This window comes from Trematomus bernacchii, unplaced genomic scaffold, assembly GCF_902827165.1.
Source record: "Trematomus bernacchii unplaced genomic scaffold, fTreBer1.1, whole genome shotgun sequence".
Classification (NCBI taxonomy): domain Eukaryota; kingdom Metazoa; phylum Chordata; class Actinopteri; order Perciformes; family Nototheniidae; genus Trematomus; species Trematomus bernacchii.
The window spans coordinates 2726271-2745238 of NW_022988050.1; the positions used below are offsets into that span (position 1 = coordinate 2726271).

Below are 18968 nucleotides of genomic sequence, written 5' to 3' on the forward strand. Positions count from 1 at the left end.
TCTCAGGACCTTGATAGTATGAACGTGGTTGTAGTTATCAAAAGGTTTTTATTTCAAGTACAAGACGTACCTCTCTCTTTAGTTGTCCTTGCAGCTCTTCTTTTGTTTTCACAATTTTGAGATGCCGACTTCAGCATTCCAGTTTGTATTGGTTTCCCCTCAGACTGTACGCAGTGTTATGAAGGCCTCGAGACAAATGTTGAATGCTTTGTTTTTCTGAGGTATGGAAAACCTGAAGGAAGTTAGAGCAAAAATATCTGGCGATGCATTTTCTAACTCTGGTCTATATAGTTGTTAATCTCCTGCGATTTCAGAACAGGTGGATTAAAGGGTTTGGAAGTCATGATTCCCTAAACAGCAGATTAGAGCTGAATAGAATTACATTTCTAGCTGGAAGAAGGTCATGTCAAAAAACGATCACACATTTGTATGTATCTTGGGGGATGGAATAGGAGGGGGAGACACATAGGCTACTCTTAGAGAAGCAGTTGTTGAGTTTAGAGCAAGTCCCGAAAAGGTCTGTAAAGTCCAGTAAGAAAGAGGGCGATTACCATATGCTAGTGACACATCCATAGAACATATTAAGGTCACGACATATAATTAAAACATTTGGATAAAGCAAATCCAATAACTTCAATAATGAGGATTTAATTTAGTTTCATTGTTGGAATGACCTTTAATTTCCTTTAGATCTGTCTTGCAGTATTGTTTTGACCACTTGGTGGCGGTGATTCGATGCACAGCGGTGTATAAATGGGGCCAAAGGTGACAAGAAAGGATGGGAACAGATAAAGAGAGCAGACAGTTTTTACCAGACCCTGCAGACAGAGCTAGAGCTAGAGACATTAGAGCTACAAGCGAGCAACTCACTCAAACCTCTCAGGGCTTCCGTACTGAAAGCACAAGAGATATGCGAGTTGTATCGACATGGTGTAGAAATGTCGATGTCTGGGCTTTAAAAAACATGCAAAATGCCATGCCCTTGCAAGACCCACAGGGGGAAACCATATCTATGTATACAGCCACTACCGGTTAGCACTGTAAGGACTTCTGTAGAAACTGTGTGCTTTTAAACTCCTACCACTCAATCCCAATCAGTGAAGTATTGTGCACAAAGTTCAACAATCATACACACCTACACTGCAGAGGATGTTTAGACTTTAATTATGAGTGGGATAGTACAAAAACAAAGTCTGCTCGTTGCTTCCTACACTCCCGCAAACCATCAACGCAATTTCATCTCCCTTTGAAAACTTCAAGGCGGCAGCGTGGAGCTCCTTGAGATAATGAAGCGCCGGCGGCTAGTTTGTGCTGATCGGATTGAGCGGCCGGTCGGGTCAGGGCACTCATGAGTGGGAGAACTGGAAGTATATTAACTGCTGACTCTCTCCTCTCTTCCTCAATACTGATTAGAGATTATAAAAGAAACGGCCATGAGTCAAGGACGTTGAACCATCTGCGTATAAATGTCCAGACGGAGAAAATCACATGATTCTTTTAACTTCTCGTTATGGGTAAACTCTTGTCAGTTTTTCCTCCAAATGTTTCCAGATATCTATTAAATACAAGACCTGCAGAATGCATTATCCAAACACTGACTTGACATGTACAATATAATAGCACAGAGTCAAACCCATCAGAAAACTACAGTAATTGGTTTCCAGTGAAACAGCTCAGCGCTCCCATCCCGCGAACTAAAAATACTCCACTCGATCTGGGATTTCTCTGGAACAAATGATCGTTACAGCCTCCCAGCGGTGATGTAACTTGGCTCGGCGACATTTAACCTCGCTGTTCTCAGTGTGTGTGTGTGTGTGTGTGTGTGTGTGTGTTTCCCTAAAAGAGCCCAGGTAAGGCCTTCGTAATGTGTTCCCAAGGGTCCCCAGCTGCCAAAGCTAATATAAGACACATGTGTCCAGATGTTAAAGGTCATGCCCTTTCCTCGAACATACACACACATGCACAAAAACAAATCCAAAACACCTTCTGAAGCTAAATGCCTCCCTGCAGGGCTGCTTCCACCCACTCTGGCTCTCCTGTGAGCTGAACGCAGCACTGCTATTGGCCATCCGCTGCTTTAATGGAGCAGTAATGACTCTTGTGTCTCTGTAGTCACGCTCACTTAGCGCACTTCCTTAACTAGCAACCTGTTACCATATCATTGTACATTTGTGTCATGACAACATGAGCATGCGGTCCTATGTATTGTGCAAACTTAGTACCAGGGTCAAATGTTCCCCAGCTCAACACTGAGACCTTTTAAAGATATTATGTTCACATCAAAGTGTCCCAATTTGTGGAAATCACCCACCTAATTCATCGCTTATAGCATACATTTGTTATAGTGAAACCTGTGTCCTAACATTTTAAGCAAAGATTTAAAAAGCTTTATTGACTTTACACATATGAACACAGTGGCTAATTGGCATTTGAAACATACATTTGTTATGCAGTACACATATAAATTGGTACATATATTACAAAAAGACCCTAGGAACATAGGAATGACCCCCATGCACACTAACAAGCAGAGAAGTTTGGCTACAAGTGATTTATAAATGGTTGAAATTACTGTAAATGTTAATTGTTAACTGTTAAAATGCTAAAAATGATGGATGACAGTTGAAAAAGTTAGCTCAAAGTGAAAAAGCTAAGCGTACGCTAATGGTAAATCAATTGATATAGTTAAATCATCAAATCACATCAGAAATGGATATTTTTAAACTGTGTCCTAATTGAAGTTATTGTACGACCTCCCACTTTGGCCACATACTCTAACAAGTGTTCAGTCTGTATGTTTGAAAGCAGGATGTAAACAAACCCCCCCCCCCCCCCCCCTGCTGGGAGACAACAGGCCTTTTCCCCGCTCAGCATTCCATGTCAATCAGCTTTTGCAACAGTGCACTGCGCTAATTGAGAGGTCCGGTCCAACACGGCCGTGAGCAGAGCCAGACACAGCGAGGGGAAACAATGGCCGCCTAACAGCCCATAACTGGGAGTGTCTGCTCTTTTACAAACATAGAAAGACAACAGCTGATGCATCCCTTGTTAAAAGTTCCCTTCTTGTATGTCCCTTTGAATATATCGGAGTTGTAAGACATATTTTCCTCCCTTGATCTGACTCTATTTCAGCTGCCATCCCATGCTCCTCACTCTGATCTACTTTTTCCCCTCAGCTGGCACAAACACCAGCCGCTACACACAGGCATCCGCACAAGTGTCCCGTCCTGGCAACCCCTGCCTCATCCACAAGAATGCATCTATTCTCCGGCTCCACTTGGCCCAGAGTGGATGAGTGAGGGCAGCCTGTAGAAACAGCTGTGCAGGGTAGTGATCAAAAGGAGGGGGACTTCTTTGATTACGGCCTCTTTGTTCGGCCTCCACTCAAACTTACGTATTCACTGAGGCCGCTCTCTGAGTGGGCTGCAGGCCAGGGGAATGCTCCAGGCAATACTACGCTTATTGGAGTGAGAATATATTTGTATCTGTTTCAATGTTAAAGCCAGCTGCTGCAGGAACATTCCCAAACATCTTTTCCCAATGGCAATACAATATTTGCAAATGTCTCACAAGACTCTAAGTCTCTGTTGTCCCACGGTTTATCTTGACCCTTCACCCTTTTTGTGACGATCTCTTTTTCGCTGGTGCTTATCTAGTGAATATGTAGCCTTGGTTACAGCTACTCTCTCCTTGAGTCTTCTGGGTTGGGATGCCCTCTCCCAGGATTCTCACAGGAAGCTCCACCCTGATCCAAGCATGTTTGTTTTGGCTCAGACTGAAACGCATTGAGGACTAGATTAAATTGCTCCCTTCTATCTGCTGATTATCTCCACTAAATCTGCAGGCAGGATGACACCAGTTTTCATCTCCCAGTGTTTCTAGCCAAGTTTAAGCTCCACTTTGCTTTCTATGAAGGCTACAGCAATTTAGCCTCATTAAAGTGTTGTCAGGAGGGTCATAGTAGGGGTTGAGAGAAGTGTTTGATACACTTTATCAAAGAGTAGGATTAAGTGTACACTATAGAAAGCTGCCTGTAAAAAGCCTGTTCAAGATCGCTGTATGAAGAGGTTTTTTTGGTTGTATTTATTTTACCGTGCCACTTTTTCATACTTCATGTAAAAGATAAACTGCCACCGGAGGCACAAATCTGAATGAGAAAGCAACCCCTTTGCGTATGGGGTTTCTTGTAAACAAAATTCCCAGAACAAATGTACTCAAATACCTTTCACTGGAAATCTTTTGTAACTTGGAAAATCACAGAAAAGTCTTGTGTAAGACATCCACCTAGTTATTTGGTGGGCTTGTTAACACAGCGTAGAAAGCCGTCATTTATCTAGGCATGCCTGAGCACGGCAGATTTTGGGAGTTCCCGTTCTGCCCCCTTTTCCTCCTCAGCTTACACAGAAAAACTCCAACATGCTTTCTCATCTGCACCTTATAAACTTCTAGTCATAAAGCCCTTAAATCAAATGTGGCAGAGTGAGTCAGTCAGGTTGTTCAGTCAGGTTGAAACAAAGTGTGTCTTCAGCCACTCTCAACCATCTGACCATGAGTAAGTTTCCTTTTAAATATTTGGCCCCGGGACGTGAAGGCCCCTCCCTCCAACCTCCTCTGCCTTGTCTTCTGTACAGTTGTTGGTTCTGGATCTGTTGTCCTCGGGGAAGTGATGATGACATGAAGTGTAGTCCAGGAAACAAGGTAATACAGCAGCAACTGCCCGGCCCTGAGCAGTCATTTCCAGCCAGGATTACTTGTACCCAAAGGGGTACTGCTGCAGTTCCTTTGAGGAGAACGTGGACAGATTGTGGAGTAGCTTACTGTTTCAATAAAAAAAAACTCATATTGAGTCAGCTATGAGAACAACAGTTCACCAGATGTTGAGATTGCATGAAGAGTATAGGAAAGCCAACAGAAATGTACACAGTTGGCTAAATGAAAAAGTGGTTAAAATACTTACTGCCTGAAACGCTTCCATTGGACTCCTTTGTTTACTTATGTAACATAGTGACATCACTTTGTAACACTTATGCTTCTATTGGCTTGTACTAATGCATTGTACTTGAGAGGCTAAAGGGCGGGACATTTCTAAGCGGTTGACCAATCACAACAGAGCCGGCCAGCTAACCAATCAGAGCAGACTGGGCTCTGGTTTCAGACAGAGGGTGAAAAGAGGTGCTGCAGCACAGGCAGTATGAGAAAAATAAAGAGCTTTTTGAACATTAAAGCATGGAGACATGTCCCAGTAGCGGCAACAAAAAATAGACACAAGATAGATTTACAGTTGAAATAGCTAAAGTTAGCTAAAAGTAATGGATAAACAGCTAAAATAGTTAGCGTAAATTAATGGAGTGATGGGGAAAGGTTAGTTGGAACAGTTAATAGATACAAATAGTCACAGCATTATCAAGAGAAGTAAAATAAAAATCTAAGATGAAACATTATACCAACATTTTACAGTATAGAAAGCCCCATGTATAAAGAGGATCATTTAAGTTTGAGTTTTCTTGATAAGGATGTTGAAATTGTTAGCTTAAAGTAATGGATATAGAGGTAGAAAGTTCTACTTACATAGCCTAAAAGATAACTGGTGAAAAAGCTACTGAAAAGTAGTTGTTGAAATATCTTAAATTCAGTAAATACAGTTAGTAGTGGTATATTATTAAAGGGAGATATTGTTCAGTCATTTGCAGAGAAACTGTTAATGCCATGAAAGCATGGATTGTGTATGCTTACAAGCATCTTAGCTACCTTTGAGCACTTCTCCATCTTTACAGCGGTGGTCACAAGGGCTGTATTCGAAGGCTGCCACCCACAGTGTCGCAGTGTGAGGGACAGCCCCCCCTCGACCGGCCCCTCTGCGTTTGCCTTACTGCCGAGTCCCTGCCAGTGTCTGTCTGTCCCCCCCCCCCCCCCGCTAATGAATGGACATTTAATGATCTGAGAGGGCCATTCAATTGAGTGGAAAATGTGCAGGTCCGTGGAGTACAGCTCCACTTGTCGTAGGAAACAAAGGGCTCGGCTTTGCATTCACACAGCGAGTGGATTCACACGCTGGCTCGAGAGGAGGCTGAACACACACACTGCATGCAAGACACAACAAGGAAGAAAGCTGCTACTTTTCAAAGGCATTTAATCAATTCTACCAAAACAGAAGTATTTATAATGTGATGTATTGTACAGCAACCAGTATTCAAATTGGCCGTCTCCTACTTTTCATCAGAAAACACAGGCTTCTTTAAATTTACAATGTCATTACTTTATTAACCTTACAGCAGTTTCACCACAAATCCAAACCATCTGGGAACCTCACAACAAACAAAAGGACGTGGATCACAGGTTTGCCTTTAAAAAAACAACAACACACATGTCTTCAATATAAATCCATCCTTTTACGTTGCAGTGTTCATTTGCAAGTCATGCCGAGTCATAAACAAAATGGCACCATGTGGTTACAGATCCACAGCCGATCAAAAGGCGACAGGAAAATAAATCCTCGTAGTGTTTACAGGAGGTCTAAGGGATGAACAGCGAAGTTTGCATGGGGTCAGTGTCTATACGCTGCGGAGACAGGAAGAAGGCTTTATAAGGAGCATTGTAAATCATAGCAACTCACTTTACCACAGGAGGGAGGACGAGAGATGTGGGAGTGAGCTCGCGTTGTGTTTGCTGGTCAGATTTACTGCAGTTACCCTCCAGATTGTTCCATTATTCAATGGTCTGTCCACCATATTACATTAGGGCCTGGTCCCAGCACCATGCATCAGATTTACTGCCCTATATATTCACCTATTATCCAGGGAGAAGAATAGCAAGGCTGTTAATAATTGGATTAAGTTAAAGTAGATTGGAATATAATTATCCAGTTTGTCAAATGTGACTTTCAGGGACAATTGTAAGGCGATATTCTCCGTCCTTTCATGCTATTTCGTCTCTGGAGATAAGTGTGCCGTGTTAAAGTGCGTCCACATGTGTGTGTTTTTTCTGCTGTCTAACCGTAAAGATAATGGAGCACTTTTCTGAAAGAGGGGATTGTTTAGGTCCCAGAGACAGATAACTCCTCCTTTGGTAAACATTGCAGAGAAGTGATAGTGTGGACTTCACAGGCTTGTTGAGTATCACGTTCTGAGTTAATGTGTCCCATGGGAGGAGGGGTAAATCTGGACTAAGGTGAAATGCTCTCCTGACCTTTTGGAGCACATGCGACAGCCAGTAACTAGTGTGGTCTGAGGGGAAAACACACTCTTGTTATGATTGAGTTCTGTCTAAAGGTCATGCCGGTGTGATTCCCCAGAGAGATAGCTATCTCCCTCACACTCTCCCTGAAAGATCTGTCATGTCTCTGTAAAAGCTGCACTGGATGAATAATAGACGTAAAGTTTAAAGGGGACCTATCATGCAAAATGCACTTTTGTACGTCTTGTATACATGAATATGTGTCCCCGGTGTTCCAGGGAACTCACCAAGTGTCAGAAAACACAACCCTCTCTATTTTCCTCCATACCCAAATCTCTAAAAAAGGGGCTGCAACGGATCTGATAAAAACTGATCCAGATTTGAACACTGTCCTGACGTCAGGACGGTGGCGCTACGGCTATTGGGCCAACTCCACCAATCAGGAGGAGACAGCCACGGCCATTGTCGTTCAAAAGCGCTGGAGACGCTGTAGTACATATGCCAGGCCTGTAGATGGTGCTGTTCTCACAGAATCTGCCCTTGCAAAAACAGAGCTAAAAAATGTCAAATTGAGCAAAATGAGGCATGGCTAAAATGCATGATCCGTTTGGTATTTTGAAAAAAAAAAAGTATAAATATGCCTTATATAGGTATGGTCCTACACTATATTATTCAAATATAGCATGATAGGTCCACTTTAAGGCATTTCTGTGCAGCTTATTCCTTTTCCATCTTTCAGACTGAGAGCTCATGCCCAAGATTATCAGTCCTTTGGGCTCCGAGCCAGATCAAACCCAGCCTCCCCTCAAACATTTCTTTCTTTACCTATGACTCCTCCGCACAGAATTGTTCATTTTGAACAAAAGTGTCTCCAAGGCCAGTGATAGGAATGCTCTGCGCGGTGACTCCCTTTTTAATGATTACACATGAATCAGAGTGCACCATTGTACAGCAAGTGTTTTTATTTTCACTTTTAATAAATCATTAACTTTATATCTCGCATTCCCACCTTTGTTAATGCAACATTAGCTGAAAGCACCAGAATGGTTTGGGGTTGAACTCCTCAGCTCTAAGTGCATTTCCAAGAAACATTTCTTTGAACTGACACTGGTTGGTTCAAGCCAAACAACTTCGTGAAGGAATAGTCCAACCGTTTGTCTTTTTTGCTCCATGTTGAGTGTTGTATAGAAGATGTATTACATATACTTTACTATCTGTATGGTAAACCACAGCCAGCAGCCAGTTGGCCTAGTTTAGCACAAAGGAACAAGCGGAAACCTGGGTGTCTAAATGGTGGCGATAATTTAGCTGAAAGCAGTCACAACAACAAAAGATAAGAATAAGTAGAACTTAAACCAAAAACCAGACCTTTTTCTCCATTTCCTATCCTCTATTTTGCAACATGAACTAAGTCTGAACTGGGTGCACAAAATGATCCACTCCTATCTGTTCTCCAGTTATGTAGCCACTGCAGCATGATGTTGCTTTTCTTAAGCAATGCTTTCAACTGTTAGTGTTTCTGTGCCCGCCAATCCCCATTGGGCCCTAGCACCGCAGCCAAAAAGCACTATCCACATTGAAATGAATGGGAAGACTGGCGTTTTAACCGCAACGGCCAAGGAATAGTCCGGCACATAACGCCTCATACAATATGTTATCATGTTAGTTTGTGAGCTTAACAGGTACTTATAGTTGTGTTTTCTTACCTTAGACAGAGCCAGGTTTCCAGTCGTTATGCTAACCAAGCCAACACCTACGTCTACATGGGTCTCACACTTCCATCTAACTCTCGGCGAGAAAGCAAATAAGCTTATTCCCAATGTCAAGCTATTTCTTTAACAGAAATAAAGACAGACTGGTGGGTTCATTGTTATGGTGGGACAACATGGGTTTGTGTAACAGCTGTTTTGTTTCCATAACACAGCAAATATGCCCCGCTGTCTCCCATCGCTCTATCTGTCTGCCTGAAAGCTAAGCTGAAAAACAGGTGCCAGTGGACAGTGGGAGAGGGTTCGAGCCACGCCTCTCTCCTCAGGCTATACATTCCTACACTTAGCACGAACTGGAGAGCGGAGGAACAGCGAGACCATGTGTCGGTCCCAAACCCCTGCTGCATTTCCTTCCTGCCACACATTCACCAAACATTCAAAGAGCACGCACATGTGGATGATGACAAGCAGCCCCCGCACTCAAATGAACAAATGTGAACATAGTCACACATCAGTGAATGAATGAACATTTAACAGGGACCTAGAGAAGTCATAAAACACAATGTTCACACACAGACATTGTATCAAGAGGTATCATGTAACATCAGACCAGTTGTCCCATAATAGATATAAAGAGGCTGTGGAAATGGCAATTCCCTTCTGTATTTCATCAAGTTGAATTCCAAGATTTGTTTAAAACATGCGTTTGTAACTCATGAAATACAAGAACTTGATACAATGTGGTATTTTGAATAATGATTGAAATAACACATTTTTGTTTTAGCATGTATCACCCCTCCTTTCATACTAAAACTGAGTGTTAGATAAGACAGTCTTGTATTTATACAATACTCAAGGCCTCTTCTTTCCGTAGAACCAGAGGCTGAGAACTGACTGATTATTCATGCAAAAGCTTGGTTTAAGAAACAAAATGACATATTATTAGATTTTGTTCATGTATTATTTATAGTTTCCTCTAAAATTAGATTTTATTTGTTACATTTACAGCATAAAAATGTGGATTTCTTTCTGTTTTGTCTCCTAAAGTTCACTTGATGTTCTGCATTTTAGTAGGAGCAGCCAGTGAATGTTAATACTCGTATCAACAGTGGGACAGAAAGCTTACATTGTTATATTATTTGTGTAGCTGTGCACATGTGTGGCAAACATCTGCATAAATGTGTGTTTGTTTCTTTTGTAAATGACTGGTTTAATGGACAGGGGCGAGATGATCATGTTTTATTCCTGTGAAAGGTCATCTGAGCCCATAGTCCTGGCTGGACTTTAAACAGAGCGCACTGTCTTCTCCTGCAGACGCTACAACATACTGGCTTCATAGCAACTCCCTTCTCCATGGCAACGGCCGTCTCTGTCGTCGCCGTGCAGCGAGGACTCTGGGTGAGAGCGTGCAGCGAGGACTCTGGGTGAGAGCGTGCTGTGTTTCATATTCAACCAATGTCCTGCTCGGTATGTTATGTTCGCCAGTAATGTGGATTAATATTCATGGAAATTCAACACGAAGCTGACATTTAGTTCTTTTGAGACAATTCTTTGCATTTTTATGTTCAGAAGGCTGTTTCTGTAATTCTCTGTCTGGTCTCTACAGTCTATTCCAACCCTGTTTTTAGAGGGAACCTATGATGCTTTTGGGGGTTTTCCATTTCCTGTCGTGTTATATAGGTTTTTGTGCACGTAAATGGTCTGAAAGGCTTAAACCCACTCTCTCCACACTTTTTTACTTCCATGATATAGTGACATAACTAAGTAACACTTGTGATTCTATTGGCTAGCGCTTAGTTGCACGTGAAAGGCTAAGGGTCCCAACAGAGCCGGCCAGCTAACCAATCAGAGCAGACTCTTTTCTGGTTTCAGACAGAGGGTGAAAAGAGGTGCTGCAGCACAGGCAGTGTGAGAAAAATAAAGAGCTTTTTGAACATTAAAGCATGGTAATATGTCACAGTAGAGGACGAAAATACGAATATGAACCTGACAATGAGCACAATATGGCCCCTTTAAGGACTTTACACAAAGCCTATTGAGTAGATACAGAGATAAGACTAATGGGACCATTATGGAGCATACTGATGCATTTGCTGTTCTACACAGTCCATTTCTGTTATCACACATTCACATCAGGAGCTCCACATAGCATCCCACTCCCCCGCCCGTCCCATCAGCCCTCAGCGCCGATTCAAAGGACGCCTTGAGAGGACTCTGTGGAGCCATTCGGGATATACGTCAAAACCACAAAGCAGCAGTAAAGTTGAGCGGGAAGATGTTATAAGTATGTAAGCTTAACCTCCTCAATTAGGTGGACATTATGAGGCAGAAAGAAAAACATAGGAAGAGGAATAAGTAGGGAATTCCTTTTTTTCTGGGAGGGCTTGGAAGGGGGGAAAAAACAGGAAACTAGCAGATAAATTGCAAATTACATTCCATGTGTGCTGTGTGGGTTCAGACTGTCGAGCAGAGGACTCTGGGGGCAGCAGCAACTGCATTGGGTTCTTTGTCCTCACCGTTCACAGAGGCCGGTGTAGACTTACATCTGGGTCTGGGGAATACAAATGTCAAGGCAGGACGTTTTTTTTCCTCTACTGTAACACAGAAGGGACTGAACGTGAGCTGTTGTGCGAGAAAGGTATCAGCTTTTAGTAGATTTTGAGTTTTAAATTGAGGAAAGTCTACTGCCAATAGGGACTAACAATTGGCTGCAGACCTTAAACAGTGTTTTTGTGTCCTGCCTGTAAAGAAGAGCGCAGTTTGTCAGTATCAGCTGTCACTTTTCCAGAGTGACACTTTTCACATGTCAAAAAGGTCCCAGAGGGGTGAAATATCAGGTGCTCTCCAGTCCCAAAGGAATGTATCACTTTGAGTAAAACAACCAGAGGTCAGATTTCTTGTATGTTGTTGTTTGCTTTAAATTCCTGTCTGCTAATATCTCTCTCGGGATGTTTGCTGGGTGTCGAGTCAGAGTGGTGAAGCTGTGTCTGGACCGCATGGATCTGCTCTGCGTCAGTGTGTTCCAGATGGATGCCCTGATAAGGCAACCACAGGATGTTGACACTGTATACACCGGCATGTTGCGCGCTCACCTTTGGGCTGAGAAAAGTGTGTTACCTGCTAGATAAAATGCAGAAAATGTAAGCCTGGATTAACTCTAAAATCATGTTTAACTGTAAAGGCCAGGGATTTGAAAGTCACAGACGCTGATGTGACCACCATAGATTTTGAGATTAGAATCTGTATGTGTGTTTCCTCTTTTGCTATCTACATACTTCTTGTTTCCTGGTATCAAAGAAGAAGTTGCATGCGTTTTAGAAGTGACGTTATATTTCAGGGGTTAGTTTTAGGGTGACACTGAAGCGCCGAAGTGTTTTAATGACATGCATACGTATGTGTTCCCTTTATATTGTTGATATCGAATCTTTGATCATTGAACATGTACAGTATACTTCTTGTTTTCTGTTAGCAAAAGGGAAGTTGCACGTGGTTTAGAAGTGACATTATATTTTCAGGGTTAGGGTGACACTTAATTGGAAATTCCAATATAAATGCATATGTGAAAGAAGATATGTCTACCTTTCTCTTTGCATCGATGATATTAAATCTTTGATCATTGAACTTATCTATCGCTCCAGATTGATGTAGTGTTAAGCACCAAATACATTCATGTGAACACCTAAACAAAATGTAGTTTAGAGTAAGGTTGTACACTTAATTACATTTTTTATCGAAATTACAATATTCAAATCGCAAAAAGCTTATTTGTTAAAGACTGTGTTAAAATTAAATTCAAAATGTTAGAAATAATGAGAATTAACATTAAAAAATGAGCAACCCCTCCAATATCATGAGGGATATTCAGTAATATAATTGCAATTAGTTTTTTTAACCAATTTGTGCAGCCCTTGTTGATAGCATCCATACCTCTTAACTCAGTCAGTGTTCCTTGTTGCACACGGGACGTTTTTTGCACTGGAATGTGTGCAGTGAACTTCATTCCCCGTGGAGCATTATTTCACCCGGTAACAGGGGAGAGATTACCTCTGGGTGAGAGAAACTCATGCAGCGAGAGGAGCTGCAGAGTGGGAGCTCGGCTCATCAATTAGAGGAGGTCAGCGGTGCCAGATGTAAGCCCGGAGTCAGCCAATAAAGCAGCCACGATGAAAGATCGCACATTGCTGTGAAGATACAAGCAAACAGGGAGGAGAGGGAGCTACAGCTGGTCTCTCGACACCAGGGGGTTCCTGAGAGAGTCTGACCAAAACAGGGGTGGGGGTGGGGGGGGGGAGTCATGCTGGAGGAGAGGATGCTTTAAAGAACTCTGGCCTGTTCTGTGAACTCTCTAAGGGGATTAACGATTTAATGAATTGCTCATTGGAAGCCATACGTCTGGGCGATAGGCAGTGGAGCGAGGCAGGGGGTGGCTGTCACAAGAGGGCTCATGTGAGGCCGTCTATTAGGGAGTTCTGACAGGAGGCCTGACTTTTATAACATAGTCCCTCCTTCACATTATATCCTGCACTAAGCACTCAATGGTGGCTAACATGATTTATGTGTTTTGAAACAGATTGTGCTCTTTTTTGCAGGTGATATGTTCAAAAGGTCAACTGACTTTATTTTTAGAAACAGGGATGACTTGAATACTTTTTGAGAGCATTTTCTCTTCATGAAAATCTCTTATGTTCATTTTCAACTAGTGGCTGTCTTTTCTGATAGGCTTCAATTTCTCTTTCTTCTTAAAAGTTGCAGTTTTATGAAGTTTGCAAGTTCAACAGACAATATGTATATTTTCCTTTTTGAGAGCATATTCTCTTACTTACAAGAAAATCTCCAATGTGCATTTTTGAACTAATCCCCAGTCTTTTCTTTTCTGGTGGGGGGGGGGGGGGGGTTTCTAGGAAAGGAAAATACTTCAAGGAAAAATAATAAGCACATGCCATTGTTGAGTAGAATGAATGAAGAAAGTTTAGTTGAATTCTAATACATGTACCCAGCGCCATATAGATAGAATTATTAATTAAAGATTCTATTATACGGCTCTGCATGTACCCTAAACGTTTTTGTTTTATAATGAAGGTATTGATGGAGGTATTAATGCAGCGATTGACTGTTTGTAAAAGGCAAGAATTAAACCCTAAGTTACATATTGCACAGACATTTTCAATAAGTTGTGAAAAGTCTCCAATGCCTTTTTTGTTTTGTTTTAAAAAGTGCAGTTTTATGAAGTTTACAAGCACAACAGGTGGAAAGCAAAAGATGTGTGTGAAAGAGAAACAGAGACAGGATGGGGGTGGGGAAGGTGAGAGACAGATTTCCCCCTGCTAACCACACTGTGTGAATGAAGGGAGTGCACTTGTTTCTTCTGGGTGTGGAGGGCAGAGAGGAAGGAAGGGAGAGCAGGGGAGGGCAGCAGAGAGGCAGAGGGAGGCAGACACCGACACCTCAGCACTCACACAGAGGAGGGGGGTGGGGGGGGGGGCAGCCGGCTCTCGATGGGCAGGTCTCTGTAGTGAAGCAGTCTACCTGTTGGAGCTCATTGCGGGAGACGTGTCGGACTCACGCTGATCGTGGATCTGCGGGGAACCCAGTGCACTTACGCGGCATGAAAAGCGCCACCATGTCCCCCAGACTGTTCCTCTGCGCGGTGTTGGCTGTGTACCAAGGGACAAGAACCTGCAGTGGATTTAACATAGATGAGCGGTTTCCCGTGATCAAAGAGGGGAAAACCAAAGGCAGCTTGTTTGGATTCTCAGTCGCTCTGCACGAACAGCAGGGAGTCCCCAACAAGTACCTGTAAGTAATCAGCTGTGCATGTCTAAGAACACTTCTTTCTCCTTTTTAATATACGCAGGCTACGCACCTGCTTTAGACCAGGTGGCGTAAGGAAAAAGCCATTTTATTCACTGCCTCAGAGAAGCTCATTGCGCCTACTTACTGCGCAAAACCCCCCGATGAAGGTTTGGAGTATATTGCGGTTAACATCTGTGACCCGATATACAAAATCATATACTTCCCTTTTTACTAGACAATAAAGTAGTTCCTCTCGAGCAAACCACCTGTTGAAAAGCAGCGATGCGTTTTTTAAATGTATTTGTATCTCTGCATAGTGAATTGACGACCTGTGCCAATAATATTATCTTTCTTAAAGTATAAGATTCAAACATATGACTGTTAAGTTTGACTGTGCGGAAGTTAGGCTACTACCTTGTTCAGTACAAAAATGTGTGTAAAACAGGAATCTGAGGTGTACAAATATAGGCTCTATGTAAGTGTATTTTATTAACACACACATTCTCTATTTAATATGCTTTTCTGGCTGTCAATCTAAAACCTTGAAACATAAAATTATTGTAAGGTTCATTCTCCAACTTTGACTCAAATATGATAGAAAATGCATAATTGAATAATATAGAAATGCCATGATTCCTGTGATTTGAGAGGAACTTGCATTTTAGTTTCATGTAAAACTCTAAAACACAAGCCCACAACTCATCTGGGGCTTGCCTTTTCTGTGGAGTTTAATACATAATCTGAAGTGTATTTTAAGGTCACAGCATGTGGGAAATGAGGCTTTGTAATTGTTTTTTTAAAAGCAGTTTCAGAGGGTTCAGGATTCTTTGGTGTATGCATTTTGGAATGCACAGAAAGCCTTTCCATAGCCCGCTCTACTTTCTTTCCACCTATCCTGAGGCTATTACATTCAGCAGAGAAACAAGTTGGTTTGTGTTTCACAATAAAGGTGTTCATTGGCCTCTAACACTTATGGGTGCTTATCACCGAGACATGAACGCTCATGTGGAGCTCACAGTATTGGGGGGGATTTACATGAAAGAACATGCTTTTTGTTTTAGGCATAGCTGAGAAAAAGAATGTGTGTTCCTGTGTGTAGCTTCCCTGATGAAGGCTCCTCAAACTGTATCATTGTTTAGTGTAGGATTTCCCTCTGCTAATTACAGTGCCCCCCCCTTGTCCTTCCGCATCCATGATCACACGGCGTGTCCATAACTCGCTGTTATCTGTGTCCTCGTTCTGCTTTGAAGGCTAATGCAGGAAGAAAATAGCGTCTACGACCCACTTCCTGTGTGTTGTCACCAGGGAAGGGAGTCTGAATGTGAGGTTTATCGGCCTGAATCTCTGCAGAAATGTCCCCCAGTTTATAGAATGGATACTAGTGTCTAGCTGATATTTGATCAATGTGCCATCTTGGCCCCCTTTCCCCAGTGGGATGGTCTCACTATCCACAGACTGCAACCCAAGAAGGGGACCACATGGTTGGTAAAGAGGCTGGAGGCCTTTGGGGACAAGGAGACTGTTAAAAGTCTCATCAGTCCACTGCTAGCTAAGAGGTTAATTCATGCTCAGTTGATTGTAGCTTTTAATTACAGATTTTTGCCAGGAATAAATGCTGAACACATGCCTTTTAGATTAAGCTTAGCGTTAGGATGTTATGTACTTTGGAAAATATGTTTGATGTCTCTTTGTGGTAAATATGAATCTTCGGTCACTCAAAAACTGGAAACAACAGGAACAGCTAGTTATAGCTCTTTCCAACGCAACATCCTCACCAAAACAAACTACTGCAAGCAACATATCCATACTCCATCCACGACCCATATTTAGATTTGACATAACGAGGCGACCTCTCATTGACATCCATGCAGGAGGCCACGGTTTTGTATCCCGAAACCAAAATCCCATATTGACAATGCAACTACGTTAGTACGTAAATGCACGTAACTATGTTAGTATGTTAAACTTAGTTATACTGATCTTTTGCTAAACCTAGCCCAGTTTTCTTGCCTAAACATAATCAACTAGTTCCAAAAACTGTAACCGTCTAACAATGTTAAATATAATTGCCGTTTTGGGTGTTAATGTCGGTTGTTTAGGTTTGAGGCATTTCTTAATCTCAGAAATAATAAAACAGTTTCCCTTCAGGTAGAACTATGCTAGCTGTTTTGAGCTAAGCTACCCCAAACAGCTGTTGGGCGGTAGCTTATTATATTTAGCATTTAGACATGAGACTGGTATCAATCATATTTTCTATTAGTCTCTGCAAGAAATTAAATATGTGTAATTCCCAAAATGTCGAAAAAGTACTTACTTTTCAGGAAAAGTAAAGCAAAAAATAACACTTAGCTACTAGATTTGCTTCACTGGTGTGTTGTGGTGCCTTAACAGTGCAGTTTATTTCTGAAGTGAGACAGGAAAATATTACAAAGAAATGTGATGACCCCATTCTTGATGTGACTGTAACCTGTGATTCAGATGGAGAGTGTCAACCTTCCTGCAACTTAAATGTCACTTTCACTTTTGAATTTCTCAAGAAATATTGTTGAAGTATATTCATTTTTGACCATGTTACTGCGTCTCCTTTTCAAACAGACTATCTGTTATCTGTGGAGCCACCACTGTGAATAAAGACCTCCAGACGTAGTTGTGTACATACTCTGTGATTCTGTAAAGACACAACACAACTTGCTGATGGTGAGTCCCATGTTTGACTTGGGCTGGTTTTACAGTGCTGTCTGTTGTCTGGCTTTATTGTGGCCCTAGATCTGTCTCACCGCACCCCAGCGCTGTTTGTTAGATGTTTCCTCATTATCGCAGCAAGAGTGAATATTTGAAAAATGCAGGAACTCTGCGTATAAACCAGTCGTAACTTGTACGAAGTGGCCGTTCTTTGCGCATACATGAGTCAAACAGAGTCCAGGATGAAAGTCAAGAGAGAGGGTTTTTCTACTCCCACTGCTGCAATAAAGGGAGTGCAATAACGTTTTTCTTAACCTCTTAAGATGGAGGCTATTATCTAATTAGTCTGAATCTAGCAGTGCATTTTGTCTCAGCTGAAGCAATTTAAAAAATGTTTTTTAATTCAGGGTGGACCAATTTGTAGGCCAACATTGCTTTTTCTTGGGGAATGACTCCACCTGAATTATCTCAAAGCTACCTGAGGCCAATTTGTACGGGGCATTCACTTCCCCACTCCCCCCTTCTCTTTGAAACACCCATTAAGGTCTGAGAGATTTTCCTGAGAGGGCTGTTTTTGTTCTCCCTGGTAGCAGGGAGGAGGGACCGGGCAGTCAGCTGGCCACCTATTGGCTCTTCCAGTCCCCTGACCCCATGGTATGCTAGGAATGTATTACCCTACTCTGCACAGTCACAACCTGCCAGGTTTTCAGGTTGAGACAAGACAGGAGTGAGTAGTTCTGGGGACTATTTGGGAACACACACAACTCCTCCAGTTAAAAATCACTTTGTTTCTCCTTCTTCAGACAAAGATCCCTTAATTGTATGGGTGGGAACCTCTGTGAAGAATTTAATTCCTCTGACTGATGAATGTTTAATCAGAGTTGAAGTGCTTTTGCTTTTTCAGCTCATCCCTGTCTGACTGCAGTGGCCCCAGGCTATGAAAGTTAGCCTTTTAATTTGACTGGGCTTTTCCCTGCGAGGTACAGATTAAACTGGGAGTGCTCCAAGACACACAGTATGATTTTTGGTTTGAACATGCACAAAAACATACAAATCACTTCAGCTTTGTTGATAAAACACCTGATTTCTCGATCAAATTTCTGTTTTGCAAAGTTGATTTGATGCAAAAAGTAGTATTATAATTGTGTAGGGCTGCACATAAGGATACATTTTTATTATTAATTAACCTGCTGCTTATTTTCTAGAATAATCATTCTACAAAATGTAAAAAATGTCTGTCCCAGTTTCTCAAAGTCTTTACATTTCTTGTTTAGTCAGTCCTAAACCCAAACATATTCAGTTTATAAGTTATTTTTGCATGAAAATGTACTTTTTCTAATCAATTGTTTATCAACATTTTTACCTCAGCTCATGTTCACTTGATTTCCAATGTATTCCAATGGCAACCAGTTGTGTTTTGAGCAAGTACAGTATATCATAGTATGGAGAAACACACTAGGTGTAGGTCTTTTTGCACTGAGTATCACTTACACTGAAGGCCCAATGTGTTAAATGACATGCTGTAGCAAAGAGTGTAAATGGTGCAGGTGAGTATGTCCGATTTGGCCGTGATCCAACATTCCCCCTTGTAGTAAAGCTTGGTCTTTGTCT

The 18968-nt window shown here is 42.0% G+C and overlaps 1 protein-coding gene across 1 annotated transcript in view; it reads left to right on the forward strand.

The window, feature by feature from the left end:
- Positions 1-14325: 14325 nt before the first annotated feature.
- The window catches only part of itga3b (integrin, alpha 3b), a 29660-nt gene continuing 25017 nt past the window's right edge, over positions 14326-18968 (forward strand). Inside the window, exon 1 of the mRNA XM_034119471.1 lies at positions 14326-14678. Coding sequence (XP_033975362.1) covers positions 14488-14678 — 191 coding nt within the window. The 5' untranslated portion in view covers positions 14326-14487. The remainder of the gene's footprint in view (positions 14679-18968) is intronic.